This window comes from Camelina sativa, chromosome 14 (genome assembly GCF_000633955.1).
Source record: "Camelina sativa cultivar DH55 chromosome 14, Cs, whole genome shotgun sequence".
NCBI lineage: Eukaryota > Viridiplantae > Streptophyta > Magnoliopsida > Brassicales > Brassicaceae > Camelina > Camelina sativa.
Window position 1 is genome coordinate 28,291,131 of NC_025698.1, and position 17,801 is coordinate 28,308,931.

The following is a 17,801-nucleotide window of genomic DNA, read 5'->3' on the forward strand; positions in this document are numbered from 1 at the left end:
AGCCCTTCCATTGCCAAGACAAACAAGTACGGCGAGAGGGGATCCCCCTGCCTTAAGCCTTTGGCACCTCGAAACAAACCACACAATTCGCCATTTACACAAGCTGAGAAGCTGTTTGTGGTTATACACTGCTCGATCAAAGAGATGAAGTGGCTAGGGAATTCCATTACTTTAAGGATACCAATGATTTATTCCCAATGAACCGAGTCAAATGCCTTAGTGAGGTCGATTTTGAGCAGGCCTCTCGAAGAGATATTCTTGAGGTTATACCCTTGGACAAGCTCGGTAGCCAACAACACATTTTCCACTAGAAGTCGTCCCAGAATGAATGCGGATTGAGCATTGGAGATCATATCTGGGAGAACTTGCTTTAATCTGTTAGCCAAAATTTTTGACACAATCTTGTAGAGGGTGTTACAGCAGGCGATAGGGCGGAATTCTGTAACCCGTTGAGCATTTGGGATTTTGGGGATGAGAGTAATGATCGTGGCATTCCATTGCTTAAGCATTTTCCAATTGGAGTTCTTTAGCAATTGGAAAATGCTTAAGCAATGGAATGCCACGATCATTACTCTCCCAGTGTGCTGTGAAAAAACTCTACACAGTAGCCATCAGGGCCAGGAGCTTTATTTTTTGGCAGCGAGAATACAACGTTTTTGATCTCCAATGGTGTGATAGGGGTTTTGAGGATGTGCACTGCAGCTTGGGAGCATCATTGTGGTACCAACTCTACAAGGTCATAAAGGGATGTAGTGAATGATTGGTTCTGCTCACCAAGGAGTCGCTTGTAGAAGTCCACCACCATTGTCTGAATACCCTTACTAGTGTCCACCACCTGATCGTTATTATCCAGAAGGAAGATAATTTCATTAAAACCTTGTCTCGTGATAATAGCACGGTGGAAAAATCTTGAATTTTTGTCGCCATCCTCAAGCCAGAAAATATGAGATTTTTGTCTTAGATAGGACTCCTCTATTTTAGCAAGGAAATACCATTCACTGTGTGCTTCATTCTCCTCCATGATCGCATTAGATGATGGGTTGCTGAGGAGTTCTTGTTGACATTTAAGAAGATTATTATACGCCACTTGAACCTGCTTCTCGATACCAGAATAGTTCTCTTTGTTGAACTCCCTTATCACCGATTTGAGTTCTTTTAGGCGTTTGGATACTCTGAAAATTTTAGTCCCATCGAAAGAGAGAGAAGTCTACCATAATTTGACAAGAGGGGCGAAATTTGGATGCTAGTTGAGCAGAGTCAGGAATTTGAAAGGTTTCTTCCTTTTGGGATTCTGGATGTCTAGAAACAAGCAACATGGACTGTGGTCCGAGAAGACAGGTTCTCCAAAGACAGCAAGAGAGGAAGGAAAAGCCGAAACCCACTCATCATTAACAACGATGCGGTCCAACTTTTTGGCTACAAACCCGCCAGTATGCTTGCTTGTCCACGTGCATGTATTGCCACAGTAGGGAAGGTCAGCAAACGACGAGTTGGTAAGACACTAGTTTAGATCGCGCATACCACTGGGGAGTGAGTTCACGTCCTGCATAGAGTGTTCATGAGGCAGGAGGATTTGATTGAAGTTCCCAAGGACCATCCAAGGAAGACTCGAGAAGGAAGAATCAGCTGCTAGATCAACGATCTCATGCCATAATTCTTTCCTAGTAGAGCTACAGGATGAGGAGGCGTAGACCATGGAAATCACTAATTGCTGAGAGACAAAGGGAAGCTTTACGAGGCAAGTAATCATCTCCAAAGATTTGTTGACGATGGAAACCTAAACCAAATGATGCTAAACAATCCAGATTTTACCAAGGTCAAAGAACTCATAACTATTAGCAAAATGCCATCCAGGAAAACACGAGATACTATAGCTTGTGATTTCACCAGATTAACGCGGGTCTCTATAAGACCACCAAAAATTGGTTGGTTTTTCCTCAACATTTCCGATAACTTCTCTGCTTTACTGGGTCATTAAACCCTCTTACATTCCAACAAAAAATATCCATAAAGGATATGGGGTTTTAGAGGTTTAAGGGACCTCCAGCCCGAGCCTTACGCAGTTATTGTCTCTGCATCCTCTTGGATACCACCTTCATAAAATGATCTGACTCGGCTTCTGGTTTGTCATCCTCATCTGAGAGACTATCTGAGCTAGTATCTGAGTTGATCAAGGCAAAGTTTACCATCATCGAATCCCAATGTGTGAGTTTGAGAGGGATTTGTGGGCAAAGAAGAGCTCACACTGTTGCTGTGTGTACCTGTCTGACCTGCTCATGTTCCACTAATCAGCGGAGTGGGGACTGCCACTGCCTGAGTTGCCAAGGTTTGGGTGGGAGCCATTGGTTTATCAACCGGCTTCCAAACTGGAGTAGAAGATTAGGACTTCGACACCGTGATGTCTTTCCTTTGCTGACTCCAGATCCCGTTGACAATCGCATGTACGGCACCCCGTGAGGAAGGATCCTCGTAGAACTGGCCTAAGATGAAGTTGTCCCACGCCTTTTTTTCTTTTTAATCATGGAGTTGGGAATTGTCACACAGGCCTCACCGGAGTCTAGGGTGAAAGGAGTTCCCTTCTTTTCAAGTTTAGCTGAAGATCCAGCAACCAGATTCCTCCAAGGGGCGTCCGGAGTCTGGGGATTATCGTCAACTTGTTGGGGAACAACAGGGTTCGCCATTACGGGAGAAAGAAGGGGCATAGGATCCCCAACAGTTCCCTCCACCGATTTACCAGGTAATTGTGCCAAAGAATTGACAACATTAGCTGGGGCTTTTGAATTAGGGTTTCCAGTTTCAGCCGTCGACGCCTCAAGGGGAGCGAGATGGTTTACATCAGACTTGATATGGTTAGCCAAGGTCTTAGGAACCTCAGGTAACATCCCAGAACTATTTGGCAGGGGCGAAGAACCAGCTAAAATCGAGATAATAGGCGGTGAGAATAGGATTTCTTTAAATGGGGTAGAGCGACACTAGTGGGGTGACCGCGAGGAAGTGTTTTTTTGGGTTTCTTTTTGGTCATGGTGCTTGGAGGGAACCGACGCCAAGATCGCCGAAGGTGAAAAGAGAAAAAAAGGGATCGCGTTATCATCTTAGGAGAACCAGAGAGAAGCGCGTGGCGCGCATGTAGACAAGAGATATATAATGTTAAATTGTCAACTCATTACGTATATTGCAAAATTTCACATCGATGTCTCTTGCATAAATATGGGAACTTAAGTTTTATAGTGTGAAATCAAAAAGATATACCAGATTAAAATATGAAAATATCAAAGGATAGTCAATGGTCATAACTCTCTATTATTTATTTGTTAGTTTTCTTGACCAAGTTGCTAAGTTTTTCCTTGGCCTATAAGAACATCAACCTACCATGGTTTCAAACTGTAATCTGAAATCTTTTTTCAAGTTGTAGGCAGTTTTTTATATCAAAAAGTTGTTATGGCAACGGAGCGATCAAGCTCAATCATCCTCCTTTCTGTTCTTGTGCTTGCTTTGGTCTTCTCTCCTACACTTCCATGTCAAGCAGCTCGAGTGCATCTCGATGGTAAGCTAACTTTCTTAAATTAACAACCCGTCGCGATTTTCCTATAAGGTGAATTTATTTATATATAACTTTTGTTATTGTGACAGCTGAAGGACGTATGCTGATTAGACTACCACAGCTGATTAGAGCACCACCGCCGCCAATTCGCTTTTGCCCTGCTTGTGCGTGCTGTGCACCAGCTCCAAAAGGTTCTTGCTGCCCTTGCCGATGCACCAACAATCCCTAAAGAATGCGACTCTGCTTTCTGCTAGCCTGCGTACGTGTTTGATATATGTAAACTTGTATATGTGTACTATTGAATAAGCAAATCAACCTTAAACTCTGTATTTCACTGATTTGGAAACAGAAGTGCCGAGTGCGTCATACGTATTTTGTCTTAGAAACGTTTATGGTACTACTATTACTATTAGACTGGGTGGTTTAGTCGTCTTCGAAAGACCCAAAAACGTATGGCATACCCGTAAATCGTTAATTCTCTGGTTACACTTTGCGAAACAAAGTGGAAAATAATACACCAATTAAAAACGTATAATTCACAAGTAAAAGTAGATATATGGTGTAAGAATCGTAACTATAAATATCCCATTAACTAGTGGATTTAAGAAAAAGAAGACAAATAAAAACTAGTGGACAAAGAAAAAGAAAATGGAAAAACTAATTTTTAAAATTTCAATAGATATCATCCAACGAGTAATTTGTTGTTTCTTGACCTATATATACACATCATCCTACTATGGTTTCAAACTGCAATCTGAAATTTTATTAAGTTTCTAAGCATTTTTTTTAATCAGAAAAGCTGCAATGGCTACCAAACGATCAAGCTCAATCATCCTCCTTTCTTTTCTTGTACTTGCTTTAGTCCTCTCTCCAATCCTTCCATGTCAAGCAACTCGAGCGCATCTAGATGGTACGTAAGCTAATCTTTTGGAATTAGAAATACCTTGCGGTTTTCCTTACATGAATCTTTTACCTTCTCCGTACAGCTGAAAGGCGTATGCTGAGGCGCATATGTCCTTCGTGTGTGTGTTGTGCACCAGCTCCACCAGGTTCTTGCTGCCCATGTCGATGCCCAAAAAAACCCTAAAATTTTCAACTTTGATTTCGTCTAGCAGTTTATCATATGTGTTTAATGCTAGGTTTAATGTATCTTAATAACATGTGAATATCAAAAGATACGGCTACATATATTAATCTTGTCACTCAGCCATTCTACATTTTGATTATGATATGATATCCTCTAAGTGGGACACAGAACTATGTTATACACGTACATGTTTTGGCTTTTAGCTTCGTTGAGATATTATTAAAAATAGACGGTCAAAGTTTGAGGGACCTTTGACTTTTTCATTCAACACACGAAGAGAGACTTTGAATATTAAAGTGAACTATGGGAAAGTCATCTTTGAAAAGGCATATAAATATGATATACCTTAACCCTCTCTAATAACACTAAGCATAACCAAGATCAATGGTGTTTCACAGTGGAAAATTCATCTTTCTGAAGCTCGTCCTCTTCTCGCTACTTCTTCTTCCCTTGTCCAAAAGCAACGCTACTCGTATCCCACGAGGTAATTCAAGTAATCAAATCTATCTATATAACTAAAATAGTTCCCAATGGATTAGTATAATGATATGTATGAATCAATCTTTCTTGGTATGTAATCTACATATCAGCTCCTATTGGCCCGAGAAGACCAATTTGCCCGGCTTGTGTATGCTGTGAGCCAGCTCCGCTAGGAAGTTGCTGCAGATGTTGTGCATCCCCTATCGTCACTCAAGCTCATCCCCCCTCTCAATCTCCATGAAACAAAAAATAACATTAAAAAGCTTGACTCGGTACAAAAAGAAAGAAGAATAAAAAAGAGTCTTTTAAAGTCCATGTTTCTTTGTTTCCATGTCTTGATCATAAACATTAAAGTCAACTAGAGTTTAGTTTTTCAACCATTGACCAAAACTTTGATTAATGCAACAATATTGGTACATTAACCAAAACATATGCCGATATACACTTAGAAATTAATAAATAAAACCTACAAATCTAAAGACCTAAACTCATCAAATCAACAGAACAGCGACAACATGGACAACTTGGATCCCGTGTAAGCCAAGAATCAATACACAAAAGGTGAAACACATGTCCACACTTTTGTAATCGCCTCATCTGATGATCATCCTCGTACTCTTCCAAACAAATCGGACAAAAACGTTTGCCACCCCCTTCTTCTTCTCCTCGTCCTCCTTCCTCTTCTTTAATATCTTTGTACACTAGGGCTTTCCTGTGTCCGGTTTCAATATCTTGTTCAGGCTGTGGAGTTTGGTGGATTGTCTCGGGAGGAGGTAATCCCGTTTGAGTGGAACTTACATCACCGCAACAGCTACCACAACAGATGACGATCAACGAGATGATGAAGAAAACAATGAGAATTTCTTCAGGAGTGTCCATCCTCGTCACACTACGTTACTCGTTCGTTCCTACCACAAGGAAAATATCAAAACGTGATTTCTTTAGTTTATTAAAAGAATATAGTATTTATCGTATCAGGAATTAGAGTTTTTATTTTCCTCTTCCTCTTGTTTTTCGGATTCCTAATCATGCGTAAAAAACTGGAGGCGAGAGAACAACATACTTGCATACCAAACCAATGAGAAACTCTAGACGACGTCGTTTACTTTGGAAGTAGGGTTTCAAAAGTCAACTTTTCTTGACTTTTGGTCAAAACTTTTTTAATTAATGCCAAATTGTATTTATAGAATATATATATACTTATATAGTCGTCACTGAGTTTTACATTATCTACTACACACACAAAATCAAGGATACATATATATATATATATATATATATATTTTTTTTTTGTTAACAATATTAAAGGATAAATCATTCAGGTTTGAAACGCAATGTAATTTGGTTGAATTAAAAAAAAAGATTAACATAAACATTGTATGAACACAAAACTAAAACTTTTGATTCAGCATCTTCAAAAGTCACCATGGCTTATAATAACAACACATGGACCAGCATCAAGCAGATACTTTTAATCGCAGCCATGGTTTTATCTTCTGCGTCTTACACTAGGTAAGAAGAAGCAGCCGAGTGTAACAACATACTGATTATGTCCAAAAACTTATATGTAAAATTATACGGCTCTGTTTCATTTCATGTATCAGCATCAATCTATTGTAAGTAAATAAAGTGATGTTTTGTTGTTTAAGAAATAATAAAGTAAAGTTTTGATGTTTTGTTTGTAAGATTGCAACATATCTCAAGCATATAAACTCATGCATCTCTCTTTCATTGATTCTCCAAAAGAATACTCATATAGAGATTTGTCTCTGTAACTAACTACTTAGTTAGACTGCGATAGATCTTTGGTTTAGATATAAACTAAGCTTCTTCTAGGCAATGACGAATAATCGATAAAATCGAAAAGGGTTTTTAAGGTTTCATTGTGTTTATCTTCCTTGGACAAGGCCACTAAAGACTTGGCTATTTCCAGCAAGAGTTGCTTCCCATTCAATAGAAGACAAGAGTATCTGCGAGAGCGATATAACCACTTGCTTCATGTTTGGTCTTAGAATCGGATCATCATCCACGCATTGCTTTGCCAACATAGCAATCTGTCCACCAAAAATTCATTCACAATGAAAGAAACAATCATATGGTTACTACATTTTTCAAACTACTAACCATTTGTTTATTAGCTTACCTTGTACAAACAGTCGTGCGGGTATAAATCCATCATGTTGGGGTCAACAGACTCCTTCAAACTTAACATGTTCATCGGGTCTGGTGAGTTCTTAAGTGCTGCTAACATCTGCAATTGTAAAAGAAAAGCAAATAAGGGCTTTGGGAAATGAATTTTGCATCAAAGAAGCATAATGGTTCAAAACTCCAAGAACTTACAATAGATGCCAATGGACGTCTTTCTGGATTCTTAGTGCCCATTGCCTCCGTTCTTATAACAGCTTCTCTTCCAGATATAATCTCGAAAAGAACAACACCAAAGGCATAAACATCACTTTTTGAGGTGGCACGACCATCACTTAGATATCTGCAAAAGAAGAGACACTCTCCAGATGAGAATTCAGAAAGGTGTTCTTGTATTAAAACTCAATGTAGCTTCAGGTTTTTCAAATGCTTACTCTGGTGCAAGATAACCATATGTACCAACAACTTTAGTAACTGAAATTTCTCCCTCTCCAGTTTTCTCAACCAGTTTTGCAAGTCCAAAATCCGATATCTAGACACATGCAAGTATAAGATCAACTACGCTTTCCTCTATTCAAATCACAACATGTAAGAAGTTTCATAAGTTCAGACTCAAACCTTAGCCCTGAATGCCTCGTCAAGCAAAATATTGCTTGTCTTGATATCTCTATGGACATAATGAGTCTTAGTATGTTCATGAATATATTCCAAGCCTCTTGCTGCGTCTAGTGCAATCTGATTCCTCATTATCCATGACAGTGGGGTATTGCCTTCAAGAACATCAAGAACTATATCATTATCATCATCTTTTTGTTAGTTCTTGTTGGTATTATTAGTCTCTTTACCTTTGCTCTGAGGATCATGCAAATGGTTTTTCAGCATTCCCTTTTGGACATACTCATACACTACGAAAAGCTCGTCAACAGTTGCAGCGTAACCAATCAATTCTACCTTTGACAAGAACAAAACCAAACCCAAGAGTCATAATCTCGAATCACTTTAGATGCATAATAAAGATTACATACATTACACAAAGGCAATTACCAGATTGGAATGATGAACTTTGCAAAGCACTTTCATCTCTGCTGCAAACTCTTTAGTTTTTGTAGCAGTCATCCTTTTGACAGCAACTTCCTGTAACAAGTTTAACCAAATATTACAACGAGTAAAGCTACTAAGACAACTCAAAACTTGGAAATGAAGATGTGACTTAAGCACAAACCTGTTCTCTAAGTAGACCAAAGTATACTGAACCATAATTTCCATGACCAAGAAGATTAGAATCCGAAAACTCATCTGTAGCCGCACGAATTTCTTCATAAGTAAACACCATAGGCTTCTCTATCTCAAACATTCCGTCACCAAGAGCTACATTCATCCAAGAGAAAAACCAATAAAAAACTCTTTCAAAAACAAACCACAGAAGATGGAAAACTACAAACCAGACCTTTAGGAATAGCAACAACTTGATGATGACTCTGAGTTTCACCATTGGTTTGTCTAAAATCCCCGGATCTGCAGCAGTTATACCGACCAGAGCCGCAAAAGAAACCGGATTTTCTAAGGATTTGGAAGCTGTGTCCATTGCCATCTTCATCACTGGAACTGCAACTAGATGATCTCAAACAGATACATACAAGTATGCACACCACAAGAAGCGCAAGCACAACTCCAAGACCACCAACAATCCATATATAAGGCACATGACCACCACTCTTTTCAGTATGATTCACCTGGTCAGCTTTCCAAATTTGGAAACACACATACATAAATCTGAATTTAAGTTTCAGGACACTAAAAATAGAAACTTGAGATTCAGATCAGACAAAAACAAGATAACACAGAAACCAAACCTGAGATATTGCCATTGATTGCTGATGCAGGCGCAGGAGAAGGAGCTGGTGGATTAATCTTATTTGTCTCATAAGGCTCTCCAGGTACTTAAACAATAAAACTCAAGATCACTAACTTGTTCGTCTTAAAAACCCTAACTTTGGCATTAAAAATCGAAACTTTCTTACCGGAATCAAGTGGGATGTAAAGGAGATCACCAGCTGTGAAATTATCAGGACTCAACATCCCATTAACTTCTTCAATCCGATCCATACTAACACCAAACCGGCTCGAGAGAGATTGTACACTATCTCCATCCACAGCAACGTAGCTCATAAGATAGTTCCAGAGACCACTAGAGCAACCACAAAGAAGCTGAACGGAAACCACCGACGCAGCACGAGCTTCTCTAGTCGTATTCGGTGGAAACGCGAGACCAGAGTAAGCAGAGACCACAGCATCGTAAACGTAACCAAGGCTTTGCCTGATTGTGAATGTTGTGTTCGTTGCGTATTGATGAGTCGTGGTGAGACAAGAACAGTTCTTTTTAACATAGATGTAACCTCCGGAGGTGTCTGCTGTTATGTCTGCTGGTAACACATCGAACATGCTTTGGATTACTGAGAAAGATTGGTTTTGGTTTGGTTTGAAAGCGAGGAAAGAAGTACAGAGACGAGTTGTGTCTGAGCAATTCATTGGTTTTGAGTATGAGAAATTTGGTAAAAGAGTCAAGAAGAAGATGAAGAAGATGAGATTCATTGTAGAAGAAACCTAAGTTTAAAAAATCAGAATCGAAAGAAGGGTTTTTTTAAGGGATTAAGGAAGAAAGAATACTTGATTTGTTGAGTTTAGTGGTGAATTGAGATTTGGGTTTTGGTTGGTTTGGTTAATGGAGATGAGAAACAAGTAGAGAAGAGACGAAATCAGCCATGGAAGGAAGGAGTGAAGCTCACACACTCTCTTGTCGGACTGAAAAAAAAAATCTTAATTGATGATAGGGGAAAATGTCAAAAAATAATAGTAATAATTTATTAAATATCCAAAATAAGACCATGTTCTTTGTCAAAATAAATTTTATATTATATTTATGAATGATCGATCATACTAACCCAAATTTATATGAAGGGATTTTGTAAAAGTGATTAGACATTTAAGATTTAATTAGGTTTGGTGTTTGGTTTAAATACCTAATACACTTTATGTGTCACACTATTGTTATTTTCCGGACTTGAGGATGATCAGCGTCGGTTCAAGATCAACTTCAACTATTTTTATTTTTATTTTAAGTTTCTCACTTAATATGTTTATCAATCAAGATGAAAATTTTTAAGTTAATCACAATACTAAATTAATACTACTATGATATATTGTTTTACGTAAATAAAAGTGATAATATTATTTAAATTATAACTAGAATTCATTTTTTGAAATAATAGTACTGTACTAGATACATTTAGCTACTGCATTGAATAGCATTAACTACACACAGTAAAATATATTGCTTTGTTGAAAGAAAAAAACAGATAACATGGGGAAAACTGGAAAAGATTATATAACTTACAAGGTAGAAAATGACTAATATCTAGTATCTACAAACAAACAAAAAATGATATTAGAAATGGATTAGTAGAAAAAACGGCCAACATATAGAAATAGATTAATTAAGCAAAAGTTTTGAAGATTTTGTGCTTTATCGATTCGGAAGTAATGATACTCGAAAAGATTTGAGAAAACGACAGTTTAGGCAAAAAAAATATAAGAAAAATAGGTTTATATTTAAACAAAGGTTTAAGCAAGTGATGAGTTAAAAAGAAGGTACAGAGAACAATGAGCTGTTACTGACAAAAGACAGTTTGGTTCTGTCCCACCACACACCTCTCAGATCACATTATGGGAACCTTTGATGCTGAGTTCTTCTAAAGAGAAAGTCACAGTTTTTGTCTTCTTTTCATAAATTATTTTTAGTCAAATTGACGCAAGAGAAGAAGATTCAAAAGTCAGAGTTGAGTAAATATCACATATGTTCTGATTCATCGTAGGACTTCTCAAGTAGTCTAGCTGTCTAGGCACGTACGGTTTATAAATTTGATACAAAATCTTTGATTGAACTAAAACCCCATTGTTCTAACTACGATTGATATTGTTTTAGTTCGATGCTATCGTAAACAAATACATTTTCCTTGTCCCTCACAACATTATTACCAGTTTTAAGAAAAATAATCACAATTCTTGAGCTCAACGTCATCTTGTACTAGTCTTGCCAGTGGTGTATATGCGGATTTTGTGGATTGGACCACAACTAAAAGTCTAAAACGATACAACTTTAGTGTGGCTTTGATTACTAATTGGGCCACCTTTATTTTCATGTGAGTCCATGGACCATCATATGAATGATTGAAGCCGAAACATTTTTAAAACATAGTTTTACTTGTTTTGTTTTGTTTTGACATAGTTTACTTGCTTTTTGGGGACATATAATTTATCAACTAATTTTGTTTTTTTTCGTCAATTTATCAACTTATAGTTTCTACTTTTTTTTCTTACATTAGATCTTATCCAGAAATCGAATCTAATCAATACTTTGCATTTAGAGTTAGAATGGTTATTATGTATATGAAATATATCTATATTAACATTTTTGAAGTACATTTTGTGTTATGTCCTTTTAGTTTTGTTTATTTCAAAAATTATTTACAACATTAACTCTTAAAAATTTCCAAAAATAACATTGTTCCATATTTTGTTTCCTAAATATTTTACATTCCATTCCAACTAAAAAATAACAACAATCAATATGGAAATATAATCTATGATATATTTAACCACACATTTTGTTGTGTTTTGAAGATATTATATATCTGAATACTTTGCAAAAAAAAGAAAACAACAATTTGATTCTCATTTTATTTTCCAAAACCTGTGAGCTTTGTCATTGACATTTATTTAAATATTATAATTAACATAAATAAACTTAATAAAAATTTTAAATATTACAAATATGTAAAAATAAAAAGTTTAAAATATTATATAATGTGGTTAAATAGTAGAGGAGTTATAAAGAGAAAATGTTGGAATCAATAAAATATTATTAAACTTTTGATAACACGGGTTAAATCCTCATTTTATTATTTGTCAACACTACTAATATTAGAAATTTAACATATAAAACCAAGTTGATTTAACTAAGATTTTGTAAAATAATTAAATCATTAGGAAAAATGTAACTTAATTACAGCATATAAATTACTTATTATGTATTTAGATCTCTTATTTTTTGTTATAATAATTAAAATCAAAATAGAATCTCAAACCCTAAACAAAACAAACTAAATATAACAAATAAATGGTCATGAAGTGTATTGCGGATTTAAAAAATAATATAAATATTTTAGGCGTACAACAACCAGAAAATTTAGTTATTACTCTATTTACAAAACATCCAATATTTAACAAATAAATACGATATAAAATATAAATTATAAAAAAAAAATTATATGTCGGTGTACCACGGATTAAGATCTAGTTGTTTGGTAATAATTCATACAGTATTGCAAAGTGTCTAATTTGTTTCTAGATGCTTTAGTTTGCTACATGAAATAGTAAATGCAACTATTTTATAATGTTCTAATAAAATCATAAAAGTATTTGACATTTTCAGCCAACTGAAGGATGCATTCTAAAAGAAAAATAATGCATGAACCTTAGCTTCTTCCACGAAGAAAGAAAACACTCAGCACAAAAACAATTATCACACGTTGGATATATATAGAAACGAATCTTTTGCACTATGAAAATGCATACAAATAATTGAGCACACAGAATAGATAACGCTTTTATCATGAGATTAGACTTGACAACACAAACATTATCGATTGGGTGATACAAATAGTAAAGTGCAGAACAAAATGATAATCATTCGATAATTCATCAGATATACTCAATTTTTATTTGGTGGAGGAGCCTTATCAAACGAACGGACCCATGAAGAAAGAGTCCTAACATTTATTGATTTTTACCACTGCGTACTATTGCTTTTTTCTCAGATTTGACATTAATTTCACGATTTGTTTTATTCCTTACCACTTCCTTTCTTTCTTTTTTTCTTTTCTGGAGTCGGCTATTTTTTTCGTATGTGTACGATAGTAATCGTAGCCGTTGGTTTTGAGTTTCAACGGTTGTGATTAAAAAACATATCAGGGGGATCTCAAAATCGGAATGAACTGTACAACTTTTGTCTACCGTCCAGATAGAGAGATCAAGTACTGTCAGTCTCAGAGATTCGGTCTCTATATCTCTTTTAGTCTCTGTCTTACTCAACTCTATTGCCACGTTGCTTCCATAATCAAAACGCGCGATCTACCAAACACTGTTTCCGCGTTTTGCTTTTTTTCCAAACTACTACAATAAGGTTAACACATATTTTTCTTGTCAAAATGTGTTTAAGTTAAAATATCAAAGAAAACTATTAGTAATAAGCCATGGATTTAAAAATTAAAAGAAGAGTGAGTATAAAAAAAAATGAAGCGTGATTAAGGTTGTCTGTCAGTCTTTGTCTGTAATATTACTAAGCCGATGAAGGAGTTTGTGTAATACGGAGACAAGAAATGACCTCTGATTGATAATCTTTGTTTATTAGAATTCCCATATTAACCCTTCCGTACTTGACCAAAACTCCCCATGAGCGACTCTCTTTTGTTGGTTTGGTCTCAAACGTGGGAGGAGAACTAACCATATCCCATGGTTCGTTCATTATTTTCCTCCCTCAAATCAAAAACCAAGTCAAATATGTCCTTAATTAATGCAACACAATAGTTCTTTGTTTTAACTTTCAACCAATTGTTTTATTTATTAAATTTATTTGTTATCCTCCTTTGTATAGTGGGCAAATAGCGAGAAAGTGACTAATACTATTATAAAGAAAAACCTGAACATAAACAAGAAAAAAAAAAGCGAAGTTTTTACGATGAAACGTTATTGAGAGATAGGAGAATAAGCTAGTGATAGAGAAAGAGTTTTATTTTATAGTAACATTTATTATGTTTTCCTTGAAGGTTATTAAATTCGATGAAGCCAACAAAATATTCCTCGTATCACTTAGAGTTTAAATATGACCAAGTTGGTAAGTTGGTAAATTGGTAAATGTTTGAGGGTTGTATACTTGTATCGTATGTAGTAAAAATGATAANAAAAAAAAAGCGAAGTTTTTACAATGAAACGTTATTGAGAGATAGGAGAATAACCTAGTGATAGAAAAAGAGTTTTATTTTATAACATTTATTATGTTTTCCTTGAAGGTTATTAAATTCGATCAAGCCAACAAAATATTCCTCGTATCACTTAGAGTTTAAATATGACCAAGTTGGTAAATTGGTAATGTTTGAGGGTTGTATACTTGTATCGTATGTAGTAAAATGATAACGGGAATAAAAGCGACAAAACGAAAGAGAGAGAGAGAAGGGGTTTCGTGTAAAATGTCCAAATTCAATATAACTTCAAACATTGGAATATGTGTAAGTAATGTTGTCCTATGGTGACAGACTGATGATAGGAGTGTGATCCTAACAGAGCAGAGAAAGATCGTAGAATCCTTCATTTCTTCTTATGGCAATCATATTTTAATTGGAGTAATTGGGGCTTGTAATTTTCACTTTCTCCTACATCCCTATTATTACAAATATATTTCCTTTATACATATTTTTTCAAAAAGGTCTCTTACTCTTTTAGTCTTGTATATTATATTTTCAAATAGCTATGTTATTTTTACGATACTACTAGTATTAGGATAACAGAAATAATAATAGAAAAACATTTCTCACATTTCCTTTATACTCCATTGAAATTTGAAACTAATAAAGAAATAGTACTATTTTTTTTAAAAAAGAGGCCTATGAGAGTATGAGGTTGGAATAATAAGATTTAAGAAAAAAAATATATATATAGCACGCTTTGCTTCCTCCACTAAAACTTCTGTAAGGGCAGAGAGAGAGAGATAGAAATAGAGATTGCGTGTGTTTCACACCTATAAAATTCTTTTTTCTTTTACAGTTTTTGTTTTTACTGTTTTGCTTGGTCACCAATTTTATTACTTAAACTCTGGTAAATTTCAATTTGATCCCTTTGTTATCCACTGGTTATATCACTACTGTCTCTCCTTTGATATAATTCCCAACTTACTCTCTCCTTTTCCATAAAGTTTGTCAAAGGGTCATGTGAGAGAGAAGAAGTGTAGAACCAACCATAAAGTTTTTACATTTTCCCCCTTTAAAAAGTTAAAAGCTTTTTGATTTTGTATAAAAGACTCACTTAATCACCTCTCTTGCTTCTCTCATCTCACACACCATTTCCATCTCTCCCTCTCTGTTTTGAGTGAACAAGCTGTCAACTTTTTAAAAACCTACATGAAGGGTTGTCATAGAAACGGTGAAATGGCTCCGAAGCTGCTTGACTTGATGATTCCACAAGAGAGAAGACCATGGTTTCACGATGAGAGTAACTCTGTTTTCAACACAGAGGAGAAGAAGCTTGAGCTAAAGCTTGGACCACCTGGTGGTGGTGAAGACGAGCATGGTTATTCGTTAACAAGAGACATCAAGAAAGAACCTAAAGACAAATCTATCCTCTTCTCTCCTTCCACCAAAACCACATCCCATAAAAGGTTTTTAAAACTTCATCTCTTACTTATTTTTTTGTTTTTATCTGTTTTGTATCCTTTTGACATGAAGATGTTCACTTGTTATTAGCCAATAAGGTCCCATCTATCTGCAAAGACTTTGTTCATGTCTGCTTAAGATTGGATCTCGAACAAAAAAAAGTTTTAACCTTTCTGTTCTTTTTTACCCTTTTCACATCTGATAGTTTCAGTCTTTTCAACTGCCCTTGTTACCTTGAGATTGTTCTTGTTTTACTGACAAGTTGTGTTTTGGTGTGACTTTGTGTGTTTTAAAGAACTGCTCCTGGTCCAGTGGTGGGATGGCCTCCGGTTCGGTCTTTCAGGAAGAACTTAGCGAGTGGAAGCTCTTCAAAGCTTGGAAACAACTCAACAACTTCCAATGATGTCGCCCTCAAGAACCAAAATGATGATGTTAAGACAGTGGAACCAAAGAGACAAGGAGGTATGTTCGTAAAGATCAACATGTATGGTGTTCCCATTGGTCGTAAAGTCGATCTCAGTGCTCATGATAGCTATGAGCAGTTATCTTTCACAGTCGACAAGCTCTTCAGAGGTCTTCTAGCTGGTAAAATTTGAAACCTTTGAACTCTCTCTCTCGATTATGACAAAGATAGGTCTTTTATAAAAGACACAAAAGATGATTCATTCTTATGACTCTTTTTGTTTATGATATGTTATCAGCTCAAAGAGACTTATCATCGTCTATAGAAGATGAGAAACCCATCACTGGATTGTTAGATGGGAATGGAGAATATACTCTTACATATGAAGACAATGAAGGAGACAAGATGCTTGTAGGAGATGTCCCATGGCAGTAAGAATCTTTTCTTTTTCCTTTTTCTGAATCCGATTCAGCTTTTTGCTCTATGAAAAGGAGAAGCATTAGATTCCTAGTCACATATTTATTAGTATATCATAAACACACTTTGATCAGTTACAAACTTAGTTTGGTAAAAGCTATTAAAGTTTGTGGACTTTTTTAGATCACTAATATTCAGTTTTTCTTAAATTGTCAGGATGTTTGTGTCTTCTGTTAAGAGGCTGCGTGTGATTAAAACCTCTGAGATTTCTTCAGCATTAACATGTAAGTGTTGGATTTGAAATCATCTTTTACCTGTCTTAATGAGTCTTTATGTTAAGTTATAGAAATGATTTTTGAATTTTTGCAGATGGAAATGGTAAGCAAGAGAAGATGAGAAGATGAAGAAAAGGATATTTTACAGCTTTTTAAAGAAGTAGAGAGATGTTATTATTAATGGCATTTTCCCTTTAAACTTTGATGAGTTTTTTGGTCTTGACAAGTTTCTGATTCAAGTCTCTGATGTACATTATGGTTTGTTACATCTTCTTTTGGCTTTTGAGAGAGATATCATAGATGGGTTCTGTTGGAATTCAAGACCAAACAACAGTCCTGCCAAACAAAGAAATGATGATTTTTGTTGGGTATTGAGAGTAAATTTACAAAACCCTTAAGGCATTATTCACTTTTGTTTTAAAAGCTTTGGTAATGATTTGTCACACTTGATCTAACACTTTAAAGTATTGTAACTCTCAATATGTCTGTCTGCAACAAAGCATCTTTTTTGAAAAAAAGGAAAAAAAGAAAACGGTCTTTTTCTCTGCCAAAAGCTCTTTAGCTTTTATTAACTCTACTTAAGCCTATATTGTAATGAACTTGAGAGTGATAGGTTTTAAAAACATTGAACAACTTTTCTTTAAATGAGTTGTTAGGACAGATATTCAAACCAACGTCTTACCACATCGTTAGCACCTTTGTCTTGGAGACTTGGGCAACACAATAGACAATAGAGATACAAAAGGTAAAGAGTTGTTCATATATGTGTATACATTGGTGGTGGCTATGGAATATTGCAAAAGAGACTAAATTGAATGAATTTGTGAAGAGTCTTTTTCGTTGAGAGAATTTGCCTAAACTATTCAAAGCAGCAATATGAGACTTTTAATAGTTACTTTTTCGTTTTTGCCTTCGAAGACGTTCATTCTATATTCTTTTGTAGTCTACATGGCCAATTGTGTTGTCCTCA

At 35.6% G+C, this 17,801-nt stretch overlaps 4 protein-coding genes and 1 pseudogene across 4 annotated transcripts; 3 read left to right on the plus strand and 2 right to left on the minus strand.

The window, feature by feature from the left end:
- LOC104742703 lies at positions 3,415-3,812 on the plus strand (annotated as a pseudogene).
- On the plus strand, positions 3,711-5,485 carry LOC109128909. Its single transcript, XM_019236174.1, has 4 exons — positions 3,711-3,800; positions 4,336-4,451; positions 4,528-5,112; positions 5,219-5,485. Exons 3-4 carry the CDS (start codon positions 5,013-5,015, stop codon positions 5,347-5,349), a joined length of 231 nt encoding a protein of 76 aa, XP_019091719.1. The 5' UTR covers positions 3,711-3,800; positions 4,336-4,451; positions 4,528-5,012; the 3' UTR covers positions 5,350-5,485.
- Positions 5,559-6,325, minus strand: LOC104742702 (RING-H2 finger protein ATL33-like). Its single transcript, XM_010463730.2, has one exon. It carries the CDS (start codon positions 5,985-5,987, stop codon positions 5,583-5,585), a length of 405 nt encoding a protein of 134 aa, XP_010462032.1. The 5' UTR covers positions 5,988-6,325; the 3' UTR covers positions 5,559-5,582.
- LOC104742704 (lysM domain receptor-like kinase 3) lies at positions 6,804-10,097 on the minus strand. Its single transcript, XM_010463731.2, has 11 exons — positions 9,275-10,097; positions 9,107-9,193; positions 8,701-8,994; positions 8,476-8,621; positions 8,298-8,387; positions 8,099-8,204; positions 7,872-8,023; positions 7,688-7,785; positions 7,449-7,596; positions 7,252-7,359; positions 6,804-7,162 (listed from the first exon to the last, which is right to left on the minus strand). Exons 1-11 carry the CDS (start codon positions 9,843-9,845, stop codon positions 6,998-7,000), a joined length of 1,965 nt encoding a protein of 654 aa, XP_010462033.1. The 5' UTR covers positions 9,846-10,097; the 3' UTR covers positions 6,804-6,997.
- On the plus strand, positions 15,076-17,276 carry LOC104742705 (auxin-responsive protein IAA18-like). Its single transcript, XM_010463732.2, has 5 exons — positions 15,076-15,741; positions 16,032-16,321; positions 16,438-16,570; positions 16,773-16,840; positions 16,926-17,276. Exons 1-5 carry the CDS (start codon positions 15,485-15,487, stop codon positions 16,958-16,960), a joined length of 783 nt encoding a protein of 260 aa, XP_010462034.1. The 5' UTR covers positions 15,076-15,484; the 3' UTR covers positions 16,961-17,276.

What these genes read in the sequence shown, in the direction of transcription:
- LOC109128909 (XM_019236174.1), top strand. Translation starts at nt 5,013, where the DNA reads ATGGTGTTTCACAGTGGAAAATTCATCTTTCTGAAGCTCGTCCTCTTC. An exon ending in CGCTACTCGTATCCCACGAG is followed by an intron (nt 5,113 to 5,218) that starts GTAATTCAAGTA and finishes TCTACATATCAG; the next exon opens with CTCCTATTGGCCCGAGAAGA.
- LOC104742702 (XM_010463730.2), bottom strand. Translation starts at nt 5,987, where the DNA reads ATGGACACTCCTGAAGAAATTCTCATTGTTTTCTTCATCATCTCGTTG.
- LOC104742704 (XM_010463731.2), bottom strand. Translation starts at nt 9,845, where the DNA reads ATGAATCTCATCTTCTTCATCTTCTTCTTGACTCTTTTACCAAATTTC. An exon ending in AAGTTCATCATTCCAATCTG is followed by an intron (nt 8,205 to 8,297) that starts GTAATTGCCTTT and finishes TTCTTGTCAAAG; the next exon opens with GTAGAATTGATTGGTTACGC. An exon ending in GACGTCCATTGGCATCTATT is followed by an intron (nt 7,360 to 7,448) that starts GTAAGTTCTTGG and finishes TTACAATTGCAG; the next exon opens with ATGTTAGCAGCACTTAAGAA.
- LOC104742705 (XM_010463732.2), top strand. Translation starts at nt 15,485, where the DNA reads ATGAAGGGTTGTCATAGAAACGGTGAAATGGCTCCGAAGCTGCTTGAC. An exon ending in AAAACCACATCCCATAAAAG is followed by an intron (nt 15,742 to 16,031) that starts GTTTTTAAAACT and finishes TGTGTTTTAAAG; the next exon opens with AACTGCTCCTGGTCCAGTGG. An exon ending in GTAGGAGATGTCCCATGGCA is followed by an intron (nt 16,571 to 16,772) that starts GTAAGAATCTTT and finishes TTAAATTGTCAG; the next exon opens with GATGTTTGTGTCTTCTGTTA.